General features: G+C 39.2%; 1 protein-coding gene across 3 annotated transcripts in view; it reads left to right on the top strand.

The window, feature by feature from the left end:
• LOC149155597 (Calcineurin-like metallo-phosphoesterase superfamily protein) overlaps positions 1 to 25,060 on the top strand; it is a 521,819-nt gene that overhangs the window by 165,620 nt on the left and 331,139 nt on the right. For all 3 annotated transcript variants that reach the window (XM_089445784.1, XM_089445785.1, XM_089445783.1), the window contains one exon: positions 13,027 to 13,087. In XM_089445784.1, coding sequence (XP_089301910.1) covers positions 13,027 to 13,087 — 61 coding nt within the window. The remainder of the gene's footprint in view (positions 1 to 13,026; positions 13,088 to 25,060) is intronic.

Below are 25,060 nucleotides of genomic sequence, written 5' to 3' on the forward strand. Positions count from 1 at the left end.
ATCTGAATATTGTCATTGGGCTAATATGAAAAATTAAAGTAAATTTATCTAAGCATAGAACATATCAAAAATTAACATGGTATCAGAGGTGAGGTGAAGACAAAGCCCAAGCAAGAGTGAAAGAGCAATCACCGAAGATAGTTGGACAGGGTCAAAGGCTCAATGGGTTCCTCATCCCACTTCTAGGCTGAAGACAAGCTCCATGAAAAGTCTGACTATCACGGATGGAAGATGTCTCTGGATACATTGGAAGAGCAAGAAGTGCTGGATTACGTAAAGGGTAAAATCCCTGAGCCTCCATCAAATGCACTGGTTGCTCCAAAGATCAAGTACACCAAGGGTGAATTCGAAGCGAAGAATATTATCAGAGATTCCATTGACAAGCGTCTGGTGGCCTACCTAAAGGTCACTTCAATGGAAAGTTCGGATCTAAGGGTGGAAGGAAGGGCAGATGCCTTGCTTGCAATAAGTTTGGCCATTATGCGAGGGAGTGTCCAAATAGAAGGGACACATCACATGATGATGATCACAATCATTCCAGGGGCATCTTCAATGATCGAAGGAATGACAGGTACAATGGCAAAGGAAAAGGAATGCAGGACATCAAGGAAATGGCCGACTCTCCAAGAAAGCAAGGAACTCTAGGTATGAAGAATCAAATGTTGTTTCTGATAAGCAAAAGGAGTATTATCTTATATCAGCCCTCTCCACTACCTCTCCTCCGGACACCTTGGGAAATTGGCTTATTGATAGTGGTGCTTCAAGGCACTTCACCGGATACAAGGAAGCTCTCTCTAATTTGATAGAGAAGGAAACAAACTTGGAGATTATTCTTGGAGACGATGCCACCTATCCCGTAAAGGGCGTAGGGAATATTACTCTTCAATTGGATCAGGGTAACTTGATTCACTAAGTACTTTATCTACTTGATTTTAAGAAGAACCTCGTGTCCATTTCGGCAATGGAAGACAAACGTTACAAGGTGGTATTCATCGATGGAAAGGTACGTGTTTGGAAAAGGAATTTTAAAGATGCTTTTATTCTTGGGTTCAGGGTTGGCACTTTGTATAAAGTTGAAGGAAGTCCATTGGGGACCATGTCGTGTGACTCATCTCTTCAATGGCACCGGAGGTCTACCCAACTTCATTGTAAGGCCCTACTCGATGTGAGACAGATGGTGATAGGGATCCTGAATTCAAAGAAAAGCATGAAGGTACATGTCCGAGATGTACCAAAGGAAAACTTACAAGGGGACTATTCCCCTCATGTAATAGCAAGACAACAGATGTGGAATAACCCGAGGGGTTTGAGATTCATGATCGGGAATCTCATGTATGCAGGTTGAAGAAAGCTCTATATGATTTAAAGCAAGCACCCCGGGTTTGGTATGAGAGGATTGAAAACTATCTGATGAAGCTAAGATTCACTAGGAGTGAAGCTGATCCAAACCATTGCTTTAAGGTTGTTGATGATAGACCTCTCATACTGGTACCTTATGAGGATGGCCTCTTTCTGACATGTACAAACCCTTTCATTTGCAAAAGTAAGAGGGAGTTGGATTCTGAATTTGGAATGGTGGATTGCAAGGTTGTGACTACCTCGATGGATCTTAACTTTAAGAAGTTATGCGGTAGTGCTACCGGATCTAATTTGGAAAATGCCTCTGAGTTTCATAAACTCATAATAACATTGATGTTCTTGGTGAATTCCTGTCCGGATATATGCTTTGCAGTTAGCATGTTGAGCCAACAAATGGCTGAGCCTCATCACTCGCATTGGATTGGTGCCAAGAATCTTCTGAGATATCTTCAGGGCACAATCACTCATGTACTGAGATACAGTGCTGGAGATGTGAGGTTGCATTGTTATTCTAGTGTTGATTGGGCAAGCAGTGTGGAGGATCGCAAGAGCACTTCTAGGTGTTGGTTCTCTTTGGGTTCTACTTCAATATCCTGGATGAGTAGGAAGCATAAGTCGGTTGCTTTGAGCACCGCTGAGGCCGAATACATAGCTGAGAGTATGGCCTCCTATGAAGCTATCTGGTTGTGGAATCTCTTTAGTGAGCTATTTGGACCATAGTTTTTAAAACCGGCCCAGAAAACCGGTTACCGGTCTAATCGGCCGGTTGGAGGGCTGGCCGGTCCGAACCGGCCCTTCTAACCCGGTTTACACCCCAACGTGCCCAAAAATAGGCCCTAACCGGTAAAAACCGGCCGGTTTAGGGCGGAACCGGCCGTTTGCTATAAACCGGCCGGTTTATGGACACTGTTCACTGTTAAGTTATTATCATTGTACCACTGTCACTTCTTATGATCAATAATATTGTTGCTAAAACCAAAATAGGACAGTCAATATCTTGTTGTCCTACATCATTTGAACTTTCCTAATAAATACAAAGTCACCTTCTACAAAAGACTTTCTCAAGATACACTGCTACTTGTCACTGTTAGTGTTACTGTAAATGATGAAAACCCTTAGTCATGAACTGTGTAGTTTTTAAAATTCTCACTGTGATTAAATATGAAATAATAGTCCCTTTTTTGGTTATATTATCAAGATGCTTTTGCTTAATGTTGTTGCCTTTTGACTTGCAAAGATGACTCCAATTGTTCTTAGTATAACTAAAGATATGCCTTCAATTATAATGCTCTGAGCTAAAACACAACACTAAATTCAATCATTGGCTTAGTGCATTTTGATACTTTAAGTTGTTCAACAAGACAATGAGATTGCGGAGGGGGTCAATGTCATATATTCACAATGGGATACCTAACAAAGGTGTCTTTTATTCATATATCACATATGTCACTTCAACACTTGCTAATCTTTTGCTTATTGCAAAGTCCGAAAACTCATAAATCCAGGGCTTATCAAGATTCACCAATGACTGCAAAAGGATAGCTTTGATCTGTTCAACAGTCAACTCAAGGATCCTAATAATATTTATTCACCAATAAGAGTTGAAATTTTTCCCTTAACAAGAGATGTCCTACTCCTAACTTCTATAGATTTGTAGAGAGAATAAATATGCAGACTGAAGGACATTACATCCGGCCGGTTTATAACTTAACTGAAGACTTGTAGTAGGCCAATGGCCTCATAGCTTGCAGCATTGTTTTTGGACTTTATAGGCCATTTAGAGCCTCATTTCTTATGTATTTTGCTATTTTGTCGATGATATGTATTGCACTCGGTGCCATTTTGATATATTCACCTTTGCATGGTATATAAATGAGCAAACTTTGCATATTTTGTCTCTATTGGCTTGGAATCATGGTTTTACATCTTAAAAATAGTTTTGTTTCATTAAAAATTAATTTTTAATGTATTTTTTAAAAACCGGTTCGTTTAGACCAAACCAGTCCCGGTTAGACCGGTTCCGGTCGGTAAACCGGTTCATTAGGTGGACCGGTTCGGTCACCGGTTCCGGTTTTAAAAACACTGGTTTGGACACGTGTTGGATACCACCGTGATCTTCTGTGACAACCAGATGGGATTTGATTGTTGAGGAATCTCGTGTTCTATGATCGCTCCAATCATATAGACATCAGGTACCACTTTATCTGGGATATGGTACAACGAGGAGCAATAGGGCTCCATCACATTGGGACTAATGTGCAGATCACCAATATTCAGATGAAGCCCCTGGGAAAGGTCAAATTCTTGACTTTTCGAGAACAACTAGGAGTCGTGGAGAGACTCTCTCCTGAGGGTCCTGTATGATATGGACATTGAGCTCTAGGAGCTCCGGGGGGCTTGGGGGTACTTCTTGGAGCAATGAGCAACCATAGGGTGAGTGGTTCAACCTTCCTCTAGTGTTTTGCTATGTAGGCAGGATGAGTGGTTCATCCTTCTCCTGTTGAGACATAGTCATAGGGTGAGTAGTTTAGCCTTCCCCTAGTGATTTTTTGTGTACAGGGTGAGTGGTTCAGCCTTCCCCTGGGATACCCCATGGTGACATGTAGGCAGGATGAGTGGTTCATCCTTCTCCTGCTGAGACATCCTACCCATGCAGTCTAGGACTCATGGGAAGTACCTCTCATCTGGCCAATGAGCAGGGAAATGAGGATAGGGACCATAGTACTACTGATGGACGCATCGTGTAGTACCGTACACCTTATGCTAGGATGATATTGATCTGGGATCAATTGGAACTGACTTTAGGTTAGTAAGGGTGGTATAAGATGCTCTCTTTATTTGGAACTGATTTCGGATCAGTAAGAGTGGTATGATACACTCTCTTTATATGGGACTGACTTCGGGTCAATAGAGAATGGTATGATACATTTTCAATCACTTCTTCTTCTTCATAGTTTAGCAGAGCAGAGGAAAATAGTGCAGGACACTGCATTGATGGCAGAGATAGTACGGACTAGCAGATGGATTAGCAGATGGAGTTCTCCCTAGTTGAGAGGGAGTGTTAAAATTGGCAACTAGGGTCAAACTCCATGTGGGTCTACTTATTTATGGCAGCTGATATTTTTCTTGGATTCCTCTCATCGAGAGGTGTAGGATTGATCTAAAGATCATCCGATTCCGACATGTATTCATGGAGATATGAATTTATTTGTGTTATGTGACAATTCGTCAAGGTCTGCCAGCAACCAAATTACCCCCACTTGTCCTCAACATTTTATTAGAATAGAAGAGGTTCTCAAGTCATTTTGCACACACACCTCTTGTGATCTCTCTCTTCATTCGTTTGGGTTTTGGTGAAAGAGAGATCTAGAGGGAGTGCCCTATACGCTACCATGAAAGAGACCTCTATGCTGCCCTAATGAAGATCAAGCTTCAGCCATGGAGAGACCTATATGCTGCCCTAATGAGATCTAGACGCAACGAAGGAAGGAGCCCTAATTGTAGGCCTAAGGAGAGACCTATATGCTATCCAAGAAGGGAGTCATCTATCTGCAGAGAAAGGAGGGTCAAGTGATGCCCTCATCAGTCACCAAGAAGGCATAGATGCAGTCATGAAGAAATCCCTAGCCGCAAGTAAAAGAGGAGACTTAGCTGTAGTTAAGGAGAGCCCTAGCATAGTCAAGGAAGAGGTCTGGCCGCAGTCAAAGGAGGCATAAATCCGCATTCTAAAAGGGAACTCTAATCTGCTATTTAGTGATGCCCTAATCCGCAGTTATGAAGAAGCCTTATTTGTAGCGAAACGAGGGATGATCAACAATGAAACATAAGCTCTATACGCTGTAATGAGGAGGACCTAATTCGTTGGTGAAAGGAGACTTGATCTGCGGTTCAAAGGGCCTCCTATTCATAGCTAGCCGTAGTCCAAATAGAGAGTACTAACCACAGTCCAAGCAAGGTGTCCTAGCTACAATTCTGTTGTGCCTTAGCCGCAGTAAAAGGAACCCTAATGCAGTGTAAAACAAGAATTGGTTAAGGGACTATTTGGACATCCCTTTCGTGACTATGTGAGGCTGGTTTATTCTTGTAAGAAGGCCAAGTTAAAGGAGCAATGGATCAGATCTATTGGGGTAACTAAGAATAATGTTGGTGCTGCCTGGAAGCTACAGGAAAACTGTGTGTTAGGCCGTAGGCCATAACACCACAGTGAAGTATTTCGTATCATTCTTTCAGGGCTTATATATGCCCAGATCATCAACATAATCTAGGAGCTGTCTTGTGAGATAATACTGCTGAGATCTAAGGCTATCTTGATGACTATTGGAGGGTTGTATGTTGCTGTTGTAATATGAGATGGACAGAGCCATTGTCAAGGGTTAGTATTATTGAGTTGAGGAGCAGCATGGTGATGGAATCACCTTGGAGAATCAGTTGAAGAATGAGCACTGATAAGTATGCCCTCAGCTGAGTTCAGAACTGCAGTCCTTGGTATCATATTTGCAACTTCATTGTATCATCTTCATTGTGAAGATCCTTTATGTTAGATCTCCTATTTGGCAAGTCAAGTATTGACTCTAAATCATTGTACTCTATCTCTCTCTTTGCTGAACTATTGAAGAATATAAGAAGAGTTGATCGAGGGTTTCCCCACATTGGGGTTTTTCCTTGGTTGGTGCCACATTTTGTGTCCTCTTGTCTTGGCTTGTCTTCTGCTGTTTATGTTTATGTTCTATCTGCATTTTACTATCATGCTGATGTGATTTCTAATTTGAATCTTGTCATTGGGCTAATATGAAAAATTAAAGTAAATTGCTCTAAGCATAGAACATACCAAAACTTAACAACCCATTTGCGACTCAATATGATCTAGTAAACCAAGTGATTTGTAATAAAATAATTAAGCAAATTAGCTTAAATTATTCCCAAACCACTTTTACATCAAACTCAACTAAAACACTAAGACTCACCTAATAATTCGACAATAAATTTCACCTTAGCTTTGGGGGTTTAAGCTGGAGGGAAAAAACACTTCTGATTAGCTGTGTCAAAAAACACAGGCAATCAGTGAGGTTAAAAAACCTCCTAGGATGGAATTTGTCATCGAAGTATAAGCTTACCTAGGTTGTTACATACACTCAAGGTTTACTACGATCATTTACAATATATAACTTGCAGAATGGGATGACCATGACACATGGAATGCTGATATGTGATCCAATCCTTTTTGAAAAAGTTGTTACTTCCGCTTCCCTCGAACTTTGACAATTTGAGTGCAACGGACGACACTATTTCTTTTGTTCCATTGCTTGCTTTTCATGTGATCTTTGACTTGGATTTGCTTGAAAATGAGTTTTTTTTTCTCCTTTAAGTGTTCTCTGCTTGTCTTGACCCATACCTTGCTCTTCGCATGTGCCACATTGCCTTAAATGAGTCTTCACCTGTAACATCTTGCCTCATGCTACTAATGTTTGAAATCTATGACAACCTGTCACTGCCTACCAAGCTACTGTGCATACTCTGGTTCATTTGCCAACCCGAAAACTAAATCATCCTACATCTGTGCTACTGCTGACATTGCACTATGCCACCCTGCACTGCTGTGAACACTGCTCTGCGCTACAAATGATCACTGTTACTACTGCAACTGAGAACCAAACTATGGATCCGCTATGTCTCTGTGATCCAATGTGATCCAACATCCTAGGTACAAGAGGTTCCCAAGAAGATGTGTCATGTGAAAATTCCTTGAATGCAACAATTGGATATTTATCTTCTAACTGTTAGCAGTTTATTTGTCGTTTGAATTATTATTCAGAAAATAATTATAAATTCACTCTTACATTCTTCACAATAAAAACGCCATGGAAATATAAAACTGGAACTGAGAAATATGCACACACACAAAAAAATGACACTGTTGTTTTTGGACAAATGTCCCTAGAAAAACCCGAAGGGAAAACCAATGCAACATATAAGGGTTTTATTATTATTCAACAATTTGAGAGAAATATTACAATTAGTTTCCAATCTGAAAAACCTCTAGAAATCTACTAGCAAAATAATCTGGAAGACACCCTTCTCTCCCTCTGCAACTGATCTGGCCCTCTTTGGCAAACTCATACTTCTCCTGTTGCTCACTTTGCAGTCTAGAAATGCACATTGTCTACCCAGATAAAATCATACAGCCCCAGAAATGCTTCCAGGTGAGACGTCTAGGCTCCCTCTACCTCTGAAACTCACTTGCTTTGCCTTTGGGACACTGATTCGACAATTGACAACTGAAACATGGCTTCTCCGACAACTCACACTAGGTAAACTGGCTAACTTGCACTACTGTATTCGACCTCCTCTGTAGATGAATTCAACCTCCTCTTGTCGTGTCTCTTAAACATTGGAAAATACTGAGGAAAATTCGTTCGGTCTCCTGCTCCCAAATCTTTGTTGATCTTCCACTCGCTAATGCTTCCCTAGCTTCAATTGTGCCCTTGTTGAATACCTGCAATTGGGTAGTTAAACTGCTCAACTTAGAAACTGTCTTCTCCTGTCCCTTCAACTTGCTCTTATAATCTCTAGTTGGAGTATCAACTTCCACGATTACATCTCAACCAATGGAAAAATTCAGTTTGACTTCATTAATAGAAGCCTCTAGAGAAAAATCAATCTTCCTTAATTAATTCTATTTAATTAATCACTTTTCCTAAGTTAGACTTAGGAAATATTTAAATTGTGGCTAATTAAGTTAATTAAGGTGTCTGCAAGTCTTTTGTCACAAAACGTTTTCTAGGTTTTGGAGATCTCATGTTCCCTAGCCTCTTAGACATAATTTGAGACTAGAACTCTTGTCTGTTATTGGCAATTGCCATATCCAAAAAATAACATATCATATGTTGCTGCTATTAGGAGGCCCAAGAGTCCCAATGCTTCACCTGTTTGTGCTAATATACTTCTCTATGCGCTTGGGTACCTAGGGAGGAGTTACCCAAGACGTGGGCTACTGAACCACCTAACAATCACAACAAATATTCTAGTGAAAGAAACTAGTCATTAGGGACAAAGATCATTATTGCATCTAAGTGAACCAAACTTGAATGCAATGGGCTATTTAAGACTTCAAATAAGGGTCCCCTTCCAAAATCAGGACATTGAGCTCGCAATGGTGTTTTCTCTGTAGGTAGGAGTGGCTAAAGTTCAACCCTATTAGGTGTTTCCAACCCCTAAGGGGAAGTAACATTTCCTTGGGCCACCCTTCAATCGGTAGGTGTTAGTGAGTAATAATGATGACAACGAAGGGGATAAGACTTCATGGCCAAGTGCCATGGTTGAAGGGATCGACTGATGGCGGTGTCCACATTCTTAGTGTATAGATGTGAGGAGGGAGCATTTGTGAATGCATGAGATATCGACTTGGCCTTTTTTTCTATCGTTCTTGTGGGCATTTTACTTCTGGATTTTTCTTTGTATTACTTCTCATAATTGAAGGGTTAGAGCTTGCTTTGAATGATCCGGCAATTGTATTACCCCTTAATGATGAGTTAGTTCATTACTCATTGGGGTTGGGACTTGCAAGGGTTCCTTCTTTTGATGTAATGGAGAAACATGTGCTAAGAAACTGGGTGATGGCCATAATGAGTGAGGTAGAGCTCATGCTAGGCTTTTGCCCATGTGCTAATCTATATGTCACTGGCCATCTTTTGCATTTTGATTTTCTTTCTTTAATTTTTCTATGACCACGAGATGCTCCTTCTATTCCTTTTGACACTCTTTGTAATGCTGAAGAGAATGTACCTCTAATGAGTTTGAAAACTACCTTTTCCAACATTGGATTCAACATCAAATCACAGTTCCATAAAATCCTAATCAAAATGGTGTAGTTGAAAGAATGAATAGGAATATTTTGAATATGGTTTGCTCCATGATTTTTTTCAAAAATGTAAAGTTGATGCTTTGGGATGATGCGGTTATATGTGCAGTGTATGTGAAACCCACTAAACTATTACGTAGCATCTATTGGCGCCTTGGTTGGCCAAATACTCGTTCTAATGGTCGTCCTTGATACATACACAAGTTTACAATTTATATTAGAAAATTACAATATCGTGGATTATCTCAAGATCCACAATCTTCTCCATAAAGATCTCAAGATGATCCTCTCCACAAAGCACTTAACATGATCTTCTCCACAAAGCCCTCAATGAATTCTTAAGATCCCTCACGGATCTGACTTTTCACGCTTTTAATCCTTTACAAAATAGTTATTACCCTGCTTTTTGACAACTGCACCTTCTGGAACTCATTTTTGTTGTTCTTTTCGGAGGATGGGTTGATGCTCCTGCATTAGACTCCCAAGGTACAAAAAATCACGACCTCCTTGTCATATTCTTTCTAGTCTTCTCGCAACGACTTCAACTTGTGAGCTGCAACATACCTCTGCAATAACAAGTCTCTACCTTGCTACATGATACCTCACCAAACTTTCTCCTAAGTTTGGGCTTTTGGCATCTTCCTAGTTCTCTTCTCTGGAACCCTATGACCACTCCTTGCTCTAGGCTGTTGCAAATCTTATCACCTTCCTTTGTTGTCACCTTCACAGAGAAAACAAATCTCTTATCAGATATTCAATCATCTTGTACCTTCTTCCGTTGCTTCTCCTTGAGACTACATCCAACAATCTTCTGCACTCTGATACCACTTGATGAAAATGATTTATGGGGTTGAGTCGTTTTCAATATTTTTACTGGTATCTATCCTAGGACCTGTGGGTTATGGCCTCACTATAGTCTTCCATTATGCACTCTATTTATGCATGTACACACGCAACATTAATTCATCAAGCAATTTCATAGCATCAAGACATCAAGCCATCAAAACATCAACCCATGATCCACACACATAGAATTACATAAAGCAGAAATCAACTTTCACTAATTAAACCCACTATACTATTACATAGCATCTATTGGTGCCTTGGCTGGCCAAATATTTGTTCTAATAGCTGCCCTTAATACACACACAAGTTTACAATTTATATTATAAAATTACAATATTGTGGATTATTTCAATGTCATGGATTACTTCAAGATCCACAATCTTCTCCATAAAGCTCTCAACATAATCCTCTCTACAAAGCGCTTAACATGATCTTCTCTACAAAGCCCTCAATGAATTCCTAAGATCCCTCATGGATCTGATTCTTCACGCTTTTAATCCTTTACAAAATAGTTATTACCCCGCTTTTTGACAACTGCAACTTCTGGAACTCATTTTTGTTGTTTTTTTCAGAGGATGGGTCGATGCTCCTGCATCACTTGGGCTCATAAACACCTCTTCAACCTAAAAGGGGGAATGTTGGACATGGTTTTTTGAGATTTGTGTCCATGCAAATAATAAAATTGTAAATATTCAAGAAGATGAAGATGAATTTGATTTTATAAATTTGATTGAGATCTAATGGAACATTAATCATTTGAGGAGCTACCTTTGAGAGTTTCAAAGGGGGAATGAACAACAATTGATTCTTCCATGGAAAGGAACAAGGCTGCCCATATTGAATTGTCCATGACACATTTAATGCAAATAAATTCTAGCATTGACAATTTAAAACAAAGCATATACACTAGAAGAAGATAAACCCTTAACTTTCATTACTTTAAAGGTATTCAACTAAGCTCCAGAGGGGGGGGGGAATCCCAAATCCAACCCAAAATAATAATGGAGAGAGAAAATCCTTATATAGATTTGAGCTCCATTTCTTTTACAATAAAATATCATTTAGTGGAATCTATATCCTCAAATCTCTCCATAACTCAACCGTAAATTTTTTCTAGATGCATGCTTTTCTCCATGAAAATCACTAGAATAATACATCATAGGGTTCTTCAAGACAACAACACCTAGCATAGAGCAACAATAATGAAGGGGTTTCCACATGTTTCTCTCTCAAACAAAATTGCTCCTTGAATAAAGCATCTTTCACCAAGAAAGTAAACATTTCATGCCACTTGTTCTCTTCCCTTTTGGAACTCCCTTTGTATATAGTTCATGACATGCAAAGCTTATTCCTGTGTGCAAGTTGTTCCCCAATATTAATCTCACCCTTTCCAAATAACCAAAAATATCAAGCAACAAAGGTGGGGCATTCCTAAAAAGTTTGGTCAAAATGCAGCAAGGGTTTTACAATGGTAGATTTGCAATCAACGTAACTCACTCAATATTTGTCGGAATTTCTTTTATGACCACAAATTGGAAACCCCATAGCCATTCTACATCAACTGGCATTGATTTGGAAACAATTTGGGAATTCTATAAAAAGATATCTACTCATGAACTACGACACCTGTCCAATAAAGCTAACAAATTTCTCCAAAAGTGGATTGCATAGATGAATGGGGCAAGCAATGATCCATTAGTTGTTATAATAATTCCGCAAACATAGGATCTCTTCAACATGTGTGCCAATAAGATGTATGTCACTCAAATCATGCTAACCAATCCCATAATAAGTGGATCTACATGGATATATATATGTAAAGTGGGCAGTGCTTATTAAAAGAACTACTTAAAACACGGATGCCCTCAAAGAATGTGCATGAAACCTCAATCCCCGCATTGTGGCCAAATCAAACTCCTCAAGTAGATCGATGTGAAAACAACCAATCCTTCCTAATTGAAAATACCAAAAGAGGGGAGCTACTTAGGTGAATGTGCATCCAAGTGTGGTGCCACCTCCAAAGATAAGCAAAAATAGCTAGAGCATGTATCACAATGTGAAACCAAGTACTCAAACCATTAATTCATCTCCAAAACCGTGGCTAAAAGAGGGAGGTGTTCTAGGTATATGTGCACGAGTGACACACCCCAATCAAGGATCACAAGGCATGCATTCTAGATATGCATGCCGACAGCGTGAAGCATTTTAATAGAAAACATCTCATCCATCTAGGTAACCATCATTAATTTGAAGGTGCTCAAATACCAATATGAATGCCAACATGCTAAAACAAACCAATGCACGACCACCATGACCAAACAAGTCACATAATGAACCATAATACTTTGGGAGAACCATTAGCTGATGGGTTTCCCTCTTAATACAATGTACCACAAATCAATCAAATATATAATCATGTATGCAAGACCCTCATCAGGGCTATCACTCCAAAATAAAAGATGCAAACTTCCAACATATGGAATGAAAATAACCAGAAGGTGACTATGCATGAACCAATATCCATCTAAGAAGCAACATATTGGCTTAAATGTCAATTCCAAACATAGCTGGGGTAAGGTCTTCATAGACTGTGATAATCCTCTTGCTATATGAGGGGTAACAATTGTTAAAGCCAAACTCATTTTTTCCCCAAAAAATGTTGAATCCATTCCATTAGAGCATAAGCTCTTATGTATCATTTCTGGCCTTTTTAGGATGGCAATTTCCTTGTGATGCTATTGCTAGATTGCTATAAGTCTATTTGCTTCCATGATGCAACTCTTTGTTCCCGTGAGGTTATGTACGAGTCATTCTCCCAAAGAATTGTTACATAAATGGTTTAATTGTTTCATAATAGGATATTATGCATTCAGTTGCTAGTTTCTTAGTTTTTCTTGTGCAAGAGGTGGTGTTTATATTTGGAATATATTCTCACTTGGATAAATTCACTTCAAATTTTGCAGACGTAAACAAGCTGGCGTGTACACTTCATATATGTTTGGACCGATTGGAAAACAAGTGAAGGTATCTATATTTTGTTCCTTTTTTGATGATGTACTCTATGCCTATGCAAATACTAAAATAAATTGGAAATTAGTTCACTATAGTAGGAACAAGTTACAACTTTATAGAATAGACAACAAATGATATTTAAGGGAATAGTGATTTAGGAGACAATAGTCATTATTGGCTTAGATATTTGACACATCAAAAAATACATAATCTTTGAAAAAACCTTCATACGACTTAGTAAACTACCACCACTTATGTTTCACAAATGAATAGATCTATTCTAAACACCATGTCTATCTAAAAGTGGATGTGAGGCATTGTATTTCATTTTTTACTTTTCTACCCTCGAGATTCCATATCTATTTCTCAATACACTTAGACATAAATTGTTTTCTATGGGGTATTATTCCACTTCCCATCGCATGTATTTTGTGGTTTCTTCATCTACATATAGCTGCATCTTAATCAAGTAAGGGTTGTCTAGTTATGTATTGTCTTTGTTGTGGACAATTGTAATGGACATAAATATTTAATAATAATAATATGCGATAACTAATGAAGTGAAAAGTGCCCTTAACTGAGGGGCATGACCATTCAACCTGTTGAAAAGTGTAGCTTGGGAGGTACTCCCACAAGTCAAGGGTACTTGACTTTTGAGGAGAAAACCCACTTTGTGGGCAAAGTACCCAAGCTAGTGGGTTTTGGACCCAAAGCTGTGGGCTTGATGTTATGAGGACAAATCCCTCTTGCGGACAAGAGCAATCTCCCTAGGCTTTTAGGAACCCTAGTAACAAACACATAGTGACTGCTACATTTCCCTAACTTCTGATCGTTCGAAAGTAATAAAATGAAAGAGGTCTCTTATTGGTTTAGCGAACTGATTGATGAAGTCCCTCAAAGCTTTCGATCACACGCTCTTTGATGCTCCAGATGTCCTCTCGTTACTCCCAACAACTTTTCCGCAATGTTTTGACATAGATCTGCAAAGACAGGGACAAAACAAGGGATCAAAGCATCTTGGATATAATCAAGGAGATAATGAACTAATTAACCAATTATACAATGCAAACTGATCAATTATGCAACCAAAACTCATGTAGGTGATCAAGGAATGCTACAAATGAAATCAATAAAGATTTAATTGAGAAAGAACAATTGTTTATATTCATAAAACTAGAGAAAAGACTTACAACCATGTAGCCTTGATGTAGCAAGCCCTTTCTGCAATCTCCAACCCTTTCCCTTGCAAGAAAAGCCTTCCAACCTAATCTCAACAGCATAAACCTACTTCCAACAATCCCCTCTCAAACCCCAGGGCTATAATGGCTTTATAGGCCAAGGATGAGAAGTTATGGGTCCATTCTCCAAGGGATGAGATCCACTATTAGTGGGATAGAGGTACCACAAAGGAAGTGTTGATTTGGGGTAGCATCTGATGTGCTCTAGCCATGAAAATTGGTGGAGAGGTTAAAGCACATGAGATCTCCAAGGCCCAGATATGGTTTGGGGAAATTCTGCCCAGTGAAGGAGATATTAAAATAATTAATATTTTTAATGGGTTCCTAAGTCTAAACTTAGGAAAATAAAAATATTAATGGGTATTAATATAAAACTGGGTTAGAAGGTTCTAAATGACATGGATCAAGCCAAATCTAATCTTTAGACGTTGATTAGAGATGTAATCTCGGCCGTTGAAGGCTCAACAGAAAAATTATAAGAGGAGACTTGAGGGTCAGTTGGAGACACACCAGAGTGATTAGTTATTCGATTTTGTAGAGCAGGGTTTGCTAAGAGAAATCGAATTAGTGATTAGAGTTGCAACGAGGGGTAGTGAGTACAAGCCAGAGAGGCAGAGATAGTGCCGGGAGGCCAACGCAGAAGCAGAGAGGCAGATGCAGAGCCAGAGGGAACCACACAGAGGCTAGCAGGGACTGCGCAGAGGCTAGAAGGGCCTGCGTCATCCATGTAGAGGTTGCAGGAGTGATGCAGAGAGCCAGAGAGGTTGCGCAGAGCCTTAGAGGGCTGACGTAGAGGGTTTCAGGTTGACGCAAAGGCCAGGAGGGTTGACACAATGCTTTAGATTGTGCTGGAGAGGGTTTTGTGGGGCAAACTTTTAGAATATCTGCTTCCGAAGAGAGGTATTACTGGCAGATTTTTTTTATCTCTGTCAGGTGAGCTAGTTTGGCACCCAATGTACTCAGAAAAGTTGCTTAATGATAAAAAACCTCAGAATTGCTGCACTGATTTTCCCAAGTTGGGTTTTTCCGGGGATGATTGTCCAAAAATAATGGTGTCACTTGTGTGTTTGTTTATTTTTTTCAGTTGCCGATCTGTAGATGGTTGAGACTGTATTGTGTTTATTTCAGTGTTTATATGGTTAAATAACTTGTTAGTAATTGAACAAGTAGGCGAAATAAACCAGAGAATACAGATAAAATTTCTAACGGGTAATACTTAGAAATTTCAACAACAAGGGGGGTTACTCCATGATGGGAGGGATCAACACTAATAGGCACTCATTTGAAGCTTGTTGGTTGGGATAGATGCTACCAACAATGCTTCTAGACTTTACTTTTTATTTTTACATACTTCAAGTCATGTGTGTAGGTCATAGTGGAAGACAGTGCGTACTTCTACACAGATAATAATGGTTTTCTCTGCGTATGCGCAGAAAATGGCGAATTCACACTCAATGTATTGCATGCATAAGTGATCAAGATCCAGGTCTTATTGCATGGCGATGGGTTCTCTTTTATCAGATCTTAACCCAGGTAAAGCTTCGCGCTTGTATTTGGATAGAAGTTGGATTGGATTAGTGGGGTCTGAATCAAATACGCTCCAAATCTACATCTCGGGCTTTTTGCTGGATACCTACATGCATCAAGGATCCAATTCATCTTGCATGGCGGAGAGCCCCCTCCTCTCATAAAAAAACCCAGATCTATCACTTAGATCCAGATCTAAATGAGAGACAAGTAGAAGGGAGATCTCAAGGCGCAAATCCAGATGTGAAGGAGTTGTATGAGATTTTTGTCAAAACCATTATTGGGAAATTGATCCTGTTAAGGGTTAGGAGAACAAACCTAGTGATAGATCTGAAGCAGAGAGCCCAAAATATCATAGGTATTCTTGCTCCATTACAAAGTCTGATTTTTTCAGGGAAAGTGTTGTAAGATGTGGTCCATTTGAAAGACTATGGTATTCAAAGGAATTCTACCATCATCTTGAATTTAAGACTGCAAGGTGGTGCCCCAAGAGCGAGATTTCCACCTGGATCATCTTCGACTGGCAAGGGTTTGGCCTCGTTCAAGGATGCATTGAGAGGGAATGCTGCCACACAAGACAAACAAAACCCAAATTTGACAATCCTAGGTCCATACATTGTAGAGAAGATGGAGAAAGCCCCAGATCTATCCATAGAATTACTAGAAGTAAGTGGTCTTTTCACTAATTTGCAAGAAAAAACTATGATATGTCGATTTAATGGTTTCTGGCCCAAATATGAAGATCTAAATGAGTGGATCTACCTCAATTGGACCAGATATTGTGAAATTTATCTGTGTGCAAAAGGTTTTTTTGTGGTTCAGTTTGATAACCAGAAAGACTTTGATTATGTCATAAATGAAGGACCATGGTTTTGGGGAAGGGCAGGTCTCTTTGTAACCCCATGGTTTCCTGGTTTTGATGCCAACTCAATGGTGGTTACAAAAATGCCAATTTGGGTAAGGCTACATAATCTTCCGCTCCCCTTTTGGCACCACCAGGTCATAGAAGGCATTGTAAACTCTTTCGGAAGGTTCCTAAAGATGGATCGAGAAAGAATGGACAAAAGTATCTTCACTTTGCACGCATATGTGTTGAGACGGATTTAAGCAAAGGACTTCCTGATCATATTCACCTAACACATCAAGACTTCAAATGGACACAATGGTTAGATTTTGAAAACACTGCCTTTAGATGCCGGATTTGCCATCAAACAGGGCATTTGTAGAACACATGCAAACAAGCAAAGAAAAGGACAAAGAAAAGACCACAAAAGAAAAAAGGATGGCAATTCCCTAACCCTCCTTCAGATGATGAGGATGAAGAGATGGATGAGACCCAACAACATCCAAAGACACAAAATCAGCCCCAAACACTTCAAGAAATAATGAGCTGCCAGTTGTTTCATCTACTCCATCTCTTGGGGTTTGGCAAAAAGTCCGAAAGAAAAAAGGCAAAAAAGAAAAAAACCAGTTTATCTGGTCAATTGTAATTTTAGTTTTTGTAGCCTAGCTACTATGTGTGCTTAAAGCACATACATTGGTCCCCCGGGACAATATTTGAATGCACTTGTGCATCTTCTCTATGCAACTTTTTATTTTTATTAATAGAAAGATGCTGATTTTTTCTTGAAAAAAAATGATTAATTAATAGTTAGTTAATGAAGAGGTATGTCCCTAAAGGACATGACTGTTCATAAAAAGACACTTGCGTAGGGTACATAAGCATGTCAGGCCAGGGTAACTCCAGAATAAGCAGAAGAAAAACTGATATGTTATTTCATTAGAGAACTATTGTTTATATACAAAAAGGAGACGGAACAGTTCATCTTCTTGATGACTGTTCACGTTCCAGTTCACCCATCCGTTGAGGATTAGGTGTCAACATTCCCCCCCTTAATCTGAAGGGATGTTGGTGAGTCCAAGCATCGTTCTGAATCTTTCAAGCTTTTCTCTTCCAAGCGCTTTGGTGAAGATGTCTGCAATTTGCTCGTTTGTGGAACAATGACGGAGATGGATTGTTTTGGCCTCAACATGATGTCGAATCAGATGATATTTAGTATTGATGTGCTTAGTACGATCATGGAACTTTGGGTTCTTGGCCAACTTTATTGCAGAGGTGTTATCAATCATGAGTGGAGTTGATTGTATTTGTTTTACCTGCAAATCTTCAAGAATTTTCCTGAGCCACACAATTTCTTTCGTTGCTTCAGCTGCTGCCACATATTCTGCTTCTGTTGTGGAATCTGCTGGTACTGATTGTTTGCGTGATCTCCAGGAGACAGCTCCTGATCCAAGACTCATAGCATATCCTGAAGTAGATACCCCAGTTTCTTTGTCTCCATCGAAGTCTGAATCAGAGTATCCAATCAAGCTGAAATCGTCCACCTGTGTATACTTGATTCCAAGGTCTTGAGTTCCCTTCAAGTACCTTAGAACTCTTTTTGCAGCAGACCAGTGTCCCTCACAAGGCTTTTGCATAAACCTGGAGAGGATTCCAACAGCAAATGAAATGTCTGGTCTGGTAGTAGTGAGGTAGATGAGACTTCCTACAAGCTGTCTATACTTTGTTGCATCCTCAAATTCCTTTCCTTCAATAGATGTGAGCTTCAAGTTTTGTTCCATTGGAGTAGAAAGAGGATTGCACTCTGTCATGCCAAATCTGTTTAACAAATCTCCAATGTATTTCTTTTGAGAAAGAAATATGGATTTTGGATGTTGGGTTACTTCAATGCCAAGATAGTAATGAACATAGCCCAAATCAGTCATTTCAAAACTTTTTCCTAATTCTTTCTTTATGGATGCAATATAGCTTTCATTGTTCCCTGTCATTAAAAGATCATCTACATATACCACAAGATATACAACTGTTTTGCCAACTTTCTTGACAAATAAAGTTGCATCATCAAGATCAAAATGTTTGAAGTTGAGTTTCAGAAGATGCTCAGTTAGTTTTTCATACCAGGCTCGTGGTGCTTGTTTGAGGCCATACAAGGACTTCACAAGTTTGCATACTTTGTGTTCATGTCCTTTCACAGCAAATCCTTCAGGCTGGGACATAAAAACATTCTCTTTTAGATCTCCATTCAAGAATGCAGTTTTTACATCCATTTGATGGACTTTCCAACCGTTCTGAGCAGCTAGTGCAAAGAGTGTCCGGATGGTGGCCCATTTTGCTGTGGGGGCAAAAGTTTCCTCATAATCGACCCCTTCCTTCTGTGCAAAACCTTTTGCCACAAGCCTAGCTTTGTGCTTGTCAAGTGAGCCATCAGCTTTGTACTTGTTCTTGTAGACCCACTTGCAGCCAATTGGTTTGGTTCCAAATGGAGGATCAACCAGCTTCCAAGTGCCATTCTTTATGAGGGCATCATACTCCTTCTGCATCGCTTCTTTCCATTCATCATGAGAAGAAGCTTCTTTGAAGGAAGTTGGTTCAAAATCTGTAGACAAGTTCAATTCACAATCATAAGTAACATCCATATCAACAGGTGAATTAGAGTTATCTACATCACCTCCATCTTGTCGGTTTGTATTTCTGGTTCCTGTTTTTCCAATTTCATCAGGATGAACACTTTCAAGTGTCTTTGTCAGCCACTTCGGGGGACCTTTCTGAGATGGTCCAGGCTGCTCTGTTGATTGAGTTGGGACTGAATCAAGATTGAGTCTCCCAATTCTATCAATTACATCACTTAAAGGATCATCCGATGTTGGAGTTTCGTGCAAGGGAGATTGTTCTTCAGAAGAAGATTCCACATGTTGATCTAGTATAGGAATCCCCCCTTCAAGATGTGGAATCTGATTATCAAACTCTTGAAATGATTTCGTTTTTGTGAATCTATCCAAGCGATCAAGTTGCCGCTCAACAACACTATCAGATTTGGATGATTCAAGAAAAATGACATCTCTAGATACAACAAACTTTTTATTTACTTCATCATAGAGACGGTATGCTTTAGAGGTGTTTGAATACCCCAGGAAGATACACTTACGACTTCTAGCACCAAGTTTGTTTCTATGTACCTTTGGTATTAAAGCATAACAGGTGGAACCAAAAATCCTGAGATGTTTTACCGAAGGAACATGTCCATACCACAATTCATAAGGAGTCTTGTTTCTTATAGCACTAGATGGACATCTATTCTTTATATATGCAGCACATAGAACAGCATCAGCCCAAAACATTATCTTTACATTTTTGAAGAAAAGCATGGATCGTACCATATTCAAGATTGTTCTATTCATTCTTTCTGCTACACCATTCTGTTGGGGATTATAAGGTACAGTTGTTTGATGTTTGATCCCATGTTGGCGAAGATAGTTTTCAAATTCATTTGATGTATATTCTTTTCCATTATCAGTGCGAATAGACCCAATATGAGATTGTGCATCATTTTCAATCCACTTATGAAAATTCTTGAATGTTTGAAAAGCATCAGATTTGTTCTTCAATAAATAAACCCAACACATTCTGGTGTAATCATCAATAAATATGATATATTTATTTCCATTTGCAGAAGGAACAGGCATTGGACCACATAAATCTGAATGAATGAGTTCAAGCTTCCTATGTGCTCTTGAATGTGAATCATGAAAAGACTGTTTGCTATGCTTTCCTAGAATGCAAGCATCACATTGCTTATGTTTTCTAGGAATGGTAGGCAAACCAGCAACACCATTTTTCTTCAACAAGCGGAGACTATCATAGTTTAAATGTCCAAATCTAGCATGCCATAATAAACTTGACGGAAGTGTACCTTCTTCATGATGAGAAATATATGAGAAATGTTGTGCATGAGCAGAGGTTCCTTGCAGTTTAAGAAGTCTTTCTTCTTCTATTCCCCTCATGACCAGTGAGTGGTCAGATGCCTTTCTTACCTCAAGCTTTCCATCAAACATATGAATGGAGTGACCTTGCTGGCAGATGTGGACCAGGGACAACAAGTTTCTCTTGAGCTGTGGGAGATATAGAACATGATCCAGAAGAAAGTCTGGAAGACCAGGCAGTTTAAGCCTGATTGTGCCAAGCCCTGATGGCTTGATTTTTGACTGATCTGCAAAGTATACTGCTCCATCAACATTGTCAGTGAAATCTTCAAAAAAATCTTTCCTATGAGTCATATGACAGGTTGCTCCTGAATCAAGCAACCAATCATTTTTCGAAGAAGCAAGTGAAGCATTAAACAAATCTTCATTTACTCCAATGTTACATTGTGCCTCAATATAGTGAGCGGATTCAGGTGCTTTACCTTTGTCTGTGTCATCAGTTTTACCTTTCTGTTGGTTTCTTCTCTGCTCAATTTTGTCCCATGGTAGCTTGCATGTAGAAGCATCATGTGATCCATTTCGTTTGCAGCGAATGCAATGCAGATCTGCTTTTTCTGCTTGAGAATGTCTGCCCCCCTGCCTCTGAAGTATCTTCCTCTTCCTCTTCGTCCACCTCTTCCTCTTGTAGAATCTTGAGCAGGATGCTTTTCTTTATGAGCAAGGCAAACAGTCTCTTCAGAAGATTCAGGGACTGTTTTCTTTCCAAAGGCTTTCTCTCTTTCAGCAAACTTTTTCACAAGAGACTCAAAGGTTATGTCTTTAAGATTTCCATTTGCTTGTAAAGACTCAAGATAATTGGAGTAGGTAGGATAGAGTGCTTTGAGAAAGGCAATAAGAGAGATATCCAGCTCAACCTTAGTGGATTTAATATCATGCATTATAGACTTTATTTCAGATGCAAGAGCAAGGGGATCATTATTTTTCAGTTCAAGAGTGAAGAGTTTAATCATGAGCTGAACAACTTCAAGTGCAGAATGTGAATCATAGAGTTCTTTCAGCTTTTGTAAAGCTTCAAAGGCAGTGGAATAGGATGAAATATGACGACTTACTTTTTCATTTACAGATGCTGCGATCAATGCATAGGCTTTGCTGTTCTTGTTTTCCCAAATGACAAGTTCTTTATCTGATGTAGGCTGCACAGGGTCTTTGTCTTCTTCTCCGACACACACTCCTTTCCACAACTCATTGTAGATGAGGGTGTGTTTTACCATCCGAGACCATTCAGAATAGTTCTCCTTGCCAGTGAGAACTATTCCGACCATAGAGATGATTGAATGCATTTTGTAAAAAAAATATCTCTGCTGATAAAAAAAAACTTTCCTTACGTTACAGCCTTCAAATCCCTCTAATGTTTGCTAGAAGCATCAGCATTGAAATGATAACTTTTCAATGCAGCATTATCATTCAAAAGAAAACTGTGTAATAAATTGCGTAATATCAAACATTTTGATTGATATATATAAATACTTTGAAGAACAACGCAATACTCAAAATGATAAATAAACCCTTTGAAAACTGCACAATACTTTCACTGCTTTGAAAGACTGCTTACATAAACTACGCAATACTTGACTCCATTCGGACATTCACACTCATATCCTTGCGGTCGTGAGTGATGACAAACAGAATCCGAACTGCTCTCAAATAATAAATGATGACAAAACTGTTCTCAAATAAATTACAGTGCTCTCATGTCGCCATATTTTTAAATTGGCTATCTAATAAGACATTTACTACTGAGCCTTTCGAAAACCATCTACGAATGCCACTTCTATTCATTTCACAAGTCTTGCAATATGAATCTGGTGCAAAAGTTTCTGAGTATATGAAACATTGTTTATAACAAGATGCAACGTGGACTAAATAAGCTATGCTAAAATGTTATGAAACTTATAAATGCTTTCCATGTCCAGTCCATGTGAACTATTTTGCATCAACCATCTATGATTATATGAAATTCTCTAGAGCCGAAACCTTCCGCCACGCAAATTTCTAAAATGTGGAGCCTCTGAAACAAAAGTAAAACTTGAGATTGTGCATCATAAAACTTGATATAAAAGCGTGACTTGTCCACTGATATACCAGCGTGACTTGTCCACTGATAGTTTGGACTCCAAAATGTCTGCAATCGCTGTACTCAACTTCCCATTCACGCCTCGGTCCACAGCGTAATTATGGGCTCCACCGATGTGACCATCTCCAACTCTCTGCTTTCCAATACGAATTTCAACACGCTCTTGGGTGGTTCGGACATGGATACAGTCGATCACAAGCTCAGGGTTACAGTTTATCGAAACTGGTTCTTGAGTGCTTCATGGACGCGGAGACTCTGTGCTATTCAAAACCTACGAGTGTGAAGACCAGTACCGAGGCACAGAGCGGATTGGTAGAAGGTGTCTTGCGAAAAGATGATCAGATGGAAATACAAGGTGTGTAATCGTTTGGAGGAGATCAAGGGATCGTCCTGCAATACGTTTTTCACAAAGATATCCGCCCAATGTTTCAGCTAAACAATTGAGGCGATTGTATGTGTAACGTTTGGATAGCTCAGTGCTTATGGACGCTAAAACGGTAAGATACGTTCATAAAAACAATGCGCAGTCTCTGGCGTTCATGTTAGTCAGAGAGCGCAGAAAATCATCATTGAGACGCAGGACCGAGGCGCAGACAATCAATGATGCACAGAGAATCAATGACACTCAGGGCAGAGCAGCGCTCAGGAGAGAGCAGCGCTCAGGACAGAGGCAGGAGTTACAACTATTTTTAGAACCTGGGACCTGTGCTCTGATACCATGTCAGGCCAGGGTAACTCCAGAATAAGCAGAAGAAAAACTGATATGTTATTTCATTAGAGAACTATTGTTTATATACAAAAAGGAGACGGAACAGTTCATCTTCTTCATGACTGTTCACGTTCCAGTTCACCCATCCGTTGAGGATTAGGTGTCAACAAAGCAGGCCCTCACTCTCATTTGTAACATCATTCTCATTCATACATTTTAATATATATTATTGTATCTTCAATGGAGATCTTTATATTCCAAGTCTTCTGGAGTATTTAACTTCTAAGTTACAAACTTTGTTCGTTACATTAATATAAGAGCATTCCTTGAGTATACATCCTTGTTCGTTACGCTCCTCCTTTTATAATTCTTCATGGAACCTCCCTCTAGCTTCTAGATCCTCCTTTTTTCCTTTTTTTTTTGGTGGGGGCCATTTTCCACTTTTTGCAGCCATTTCAATAAAATAATTTTCTTCCATTCTCCATTAAAATATTACTTTGTCGCCATTTTCCATTAAAATAATAATTTACCTCCCTTTTCCGATAAAATATTATTTTTTTGCCATACTCCATTACAATAATAATTTCCGCCTTTCACCCACAAAATAATATTTTCTCCTTTTTATTTAATATCTCAAAAATTGGCAAAACTCCTTGGTGAATTTTGCAGTCACAAAAATTGTGGACATGCCATTTTCACATTAGCTACTAGATCGGCTTGTGACCTAGCTTGTTTTAACACATTATTTTATAATTCTTAGAGGGGATTTATTGTAACTTCTCATTATCACGTCACTCTTGGATTATTTCGGCCTCTTGAACTTGTGGAGATATTTGGATCTTTGATGCATTTTGATATTTGGAGCTAAATCGTTGCACTTTGGAGCTATTATTTGGATGAATGGAATGGATTCTTTGCATGTTATCTTGTAAGTGGACTTAAATTTTGAATATCTATCTCTTGCATGTCTAATGTATGGAATTTTGTTGATTCTAGTAATTGCACTTATGCCCTAACTTGTTGAATATCTATTGAATGCTAAATCTAGATGATCTATTGCATGCATTACTCATACATAACATGTGAATGAATGTCCTTAGTGGTGAACTCTTGGTAGCTCTCCCATGAAAAAATCTTCTTCCATTGGATAGGTAATTGTTGGAATTTTGGTAGCTAGGGCATCAAAATTTCGGCCTCCTTAGAAGCTATTTGGCTAATTTGAAACATCATTGACTCCATACTCCCAAGGGATAAGGGATTGGTCCAATTGGTTGGTGATCATTTACCTTTCTTATCCATCCTCTCTCACTTATGAATTTCAGCCTGATTAAGGCTAAGGTAGTAATCTAGGGCTTGGTGTGAATCCCTAGGCAAGGTGAGTTTTGGGGATTGAAGAGCCTAAAAATCAAGAGGATAGCATTTGCCACAAAATCTATCCTTTTGGTGGGCATCCACTTCAATTTCATCCATAAATTCTCTTGCCCTAGTGGTTTTCCCTAAGAGGGAAACCCTAGTTTTATCTTCCTTCAACTTGGGGGCTTCTTGAAGGTTTCATGAGCCTTGGCTTGCTATTTTACATTGTTGGAAACCTTTTATCTTAGCCTTGACATTTGGAT

This window comes from Pinus tabuliformis, chromosome 9, assembly GCF_031772625.1.
Source record: "Pinus tabuliformis cultivar Carrire ecotype Pingquan chromosome 9, CPIR1, whole genome shotgun sequence".
Classification (NCBI taxonomy): Eukaryota; Viridiplantae; Streptophyta; class Pinopsida; order Pinales; family Pinaceae; genus Pinus; species Pinus tabuliformis.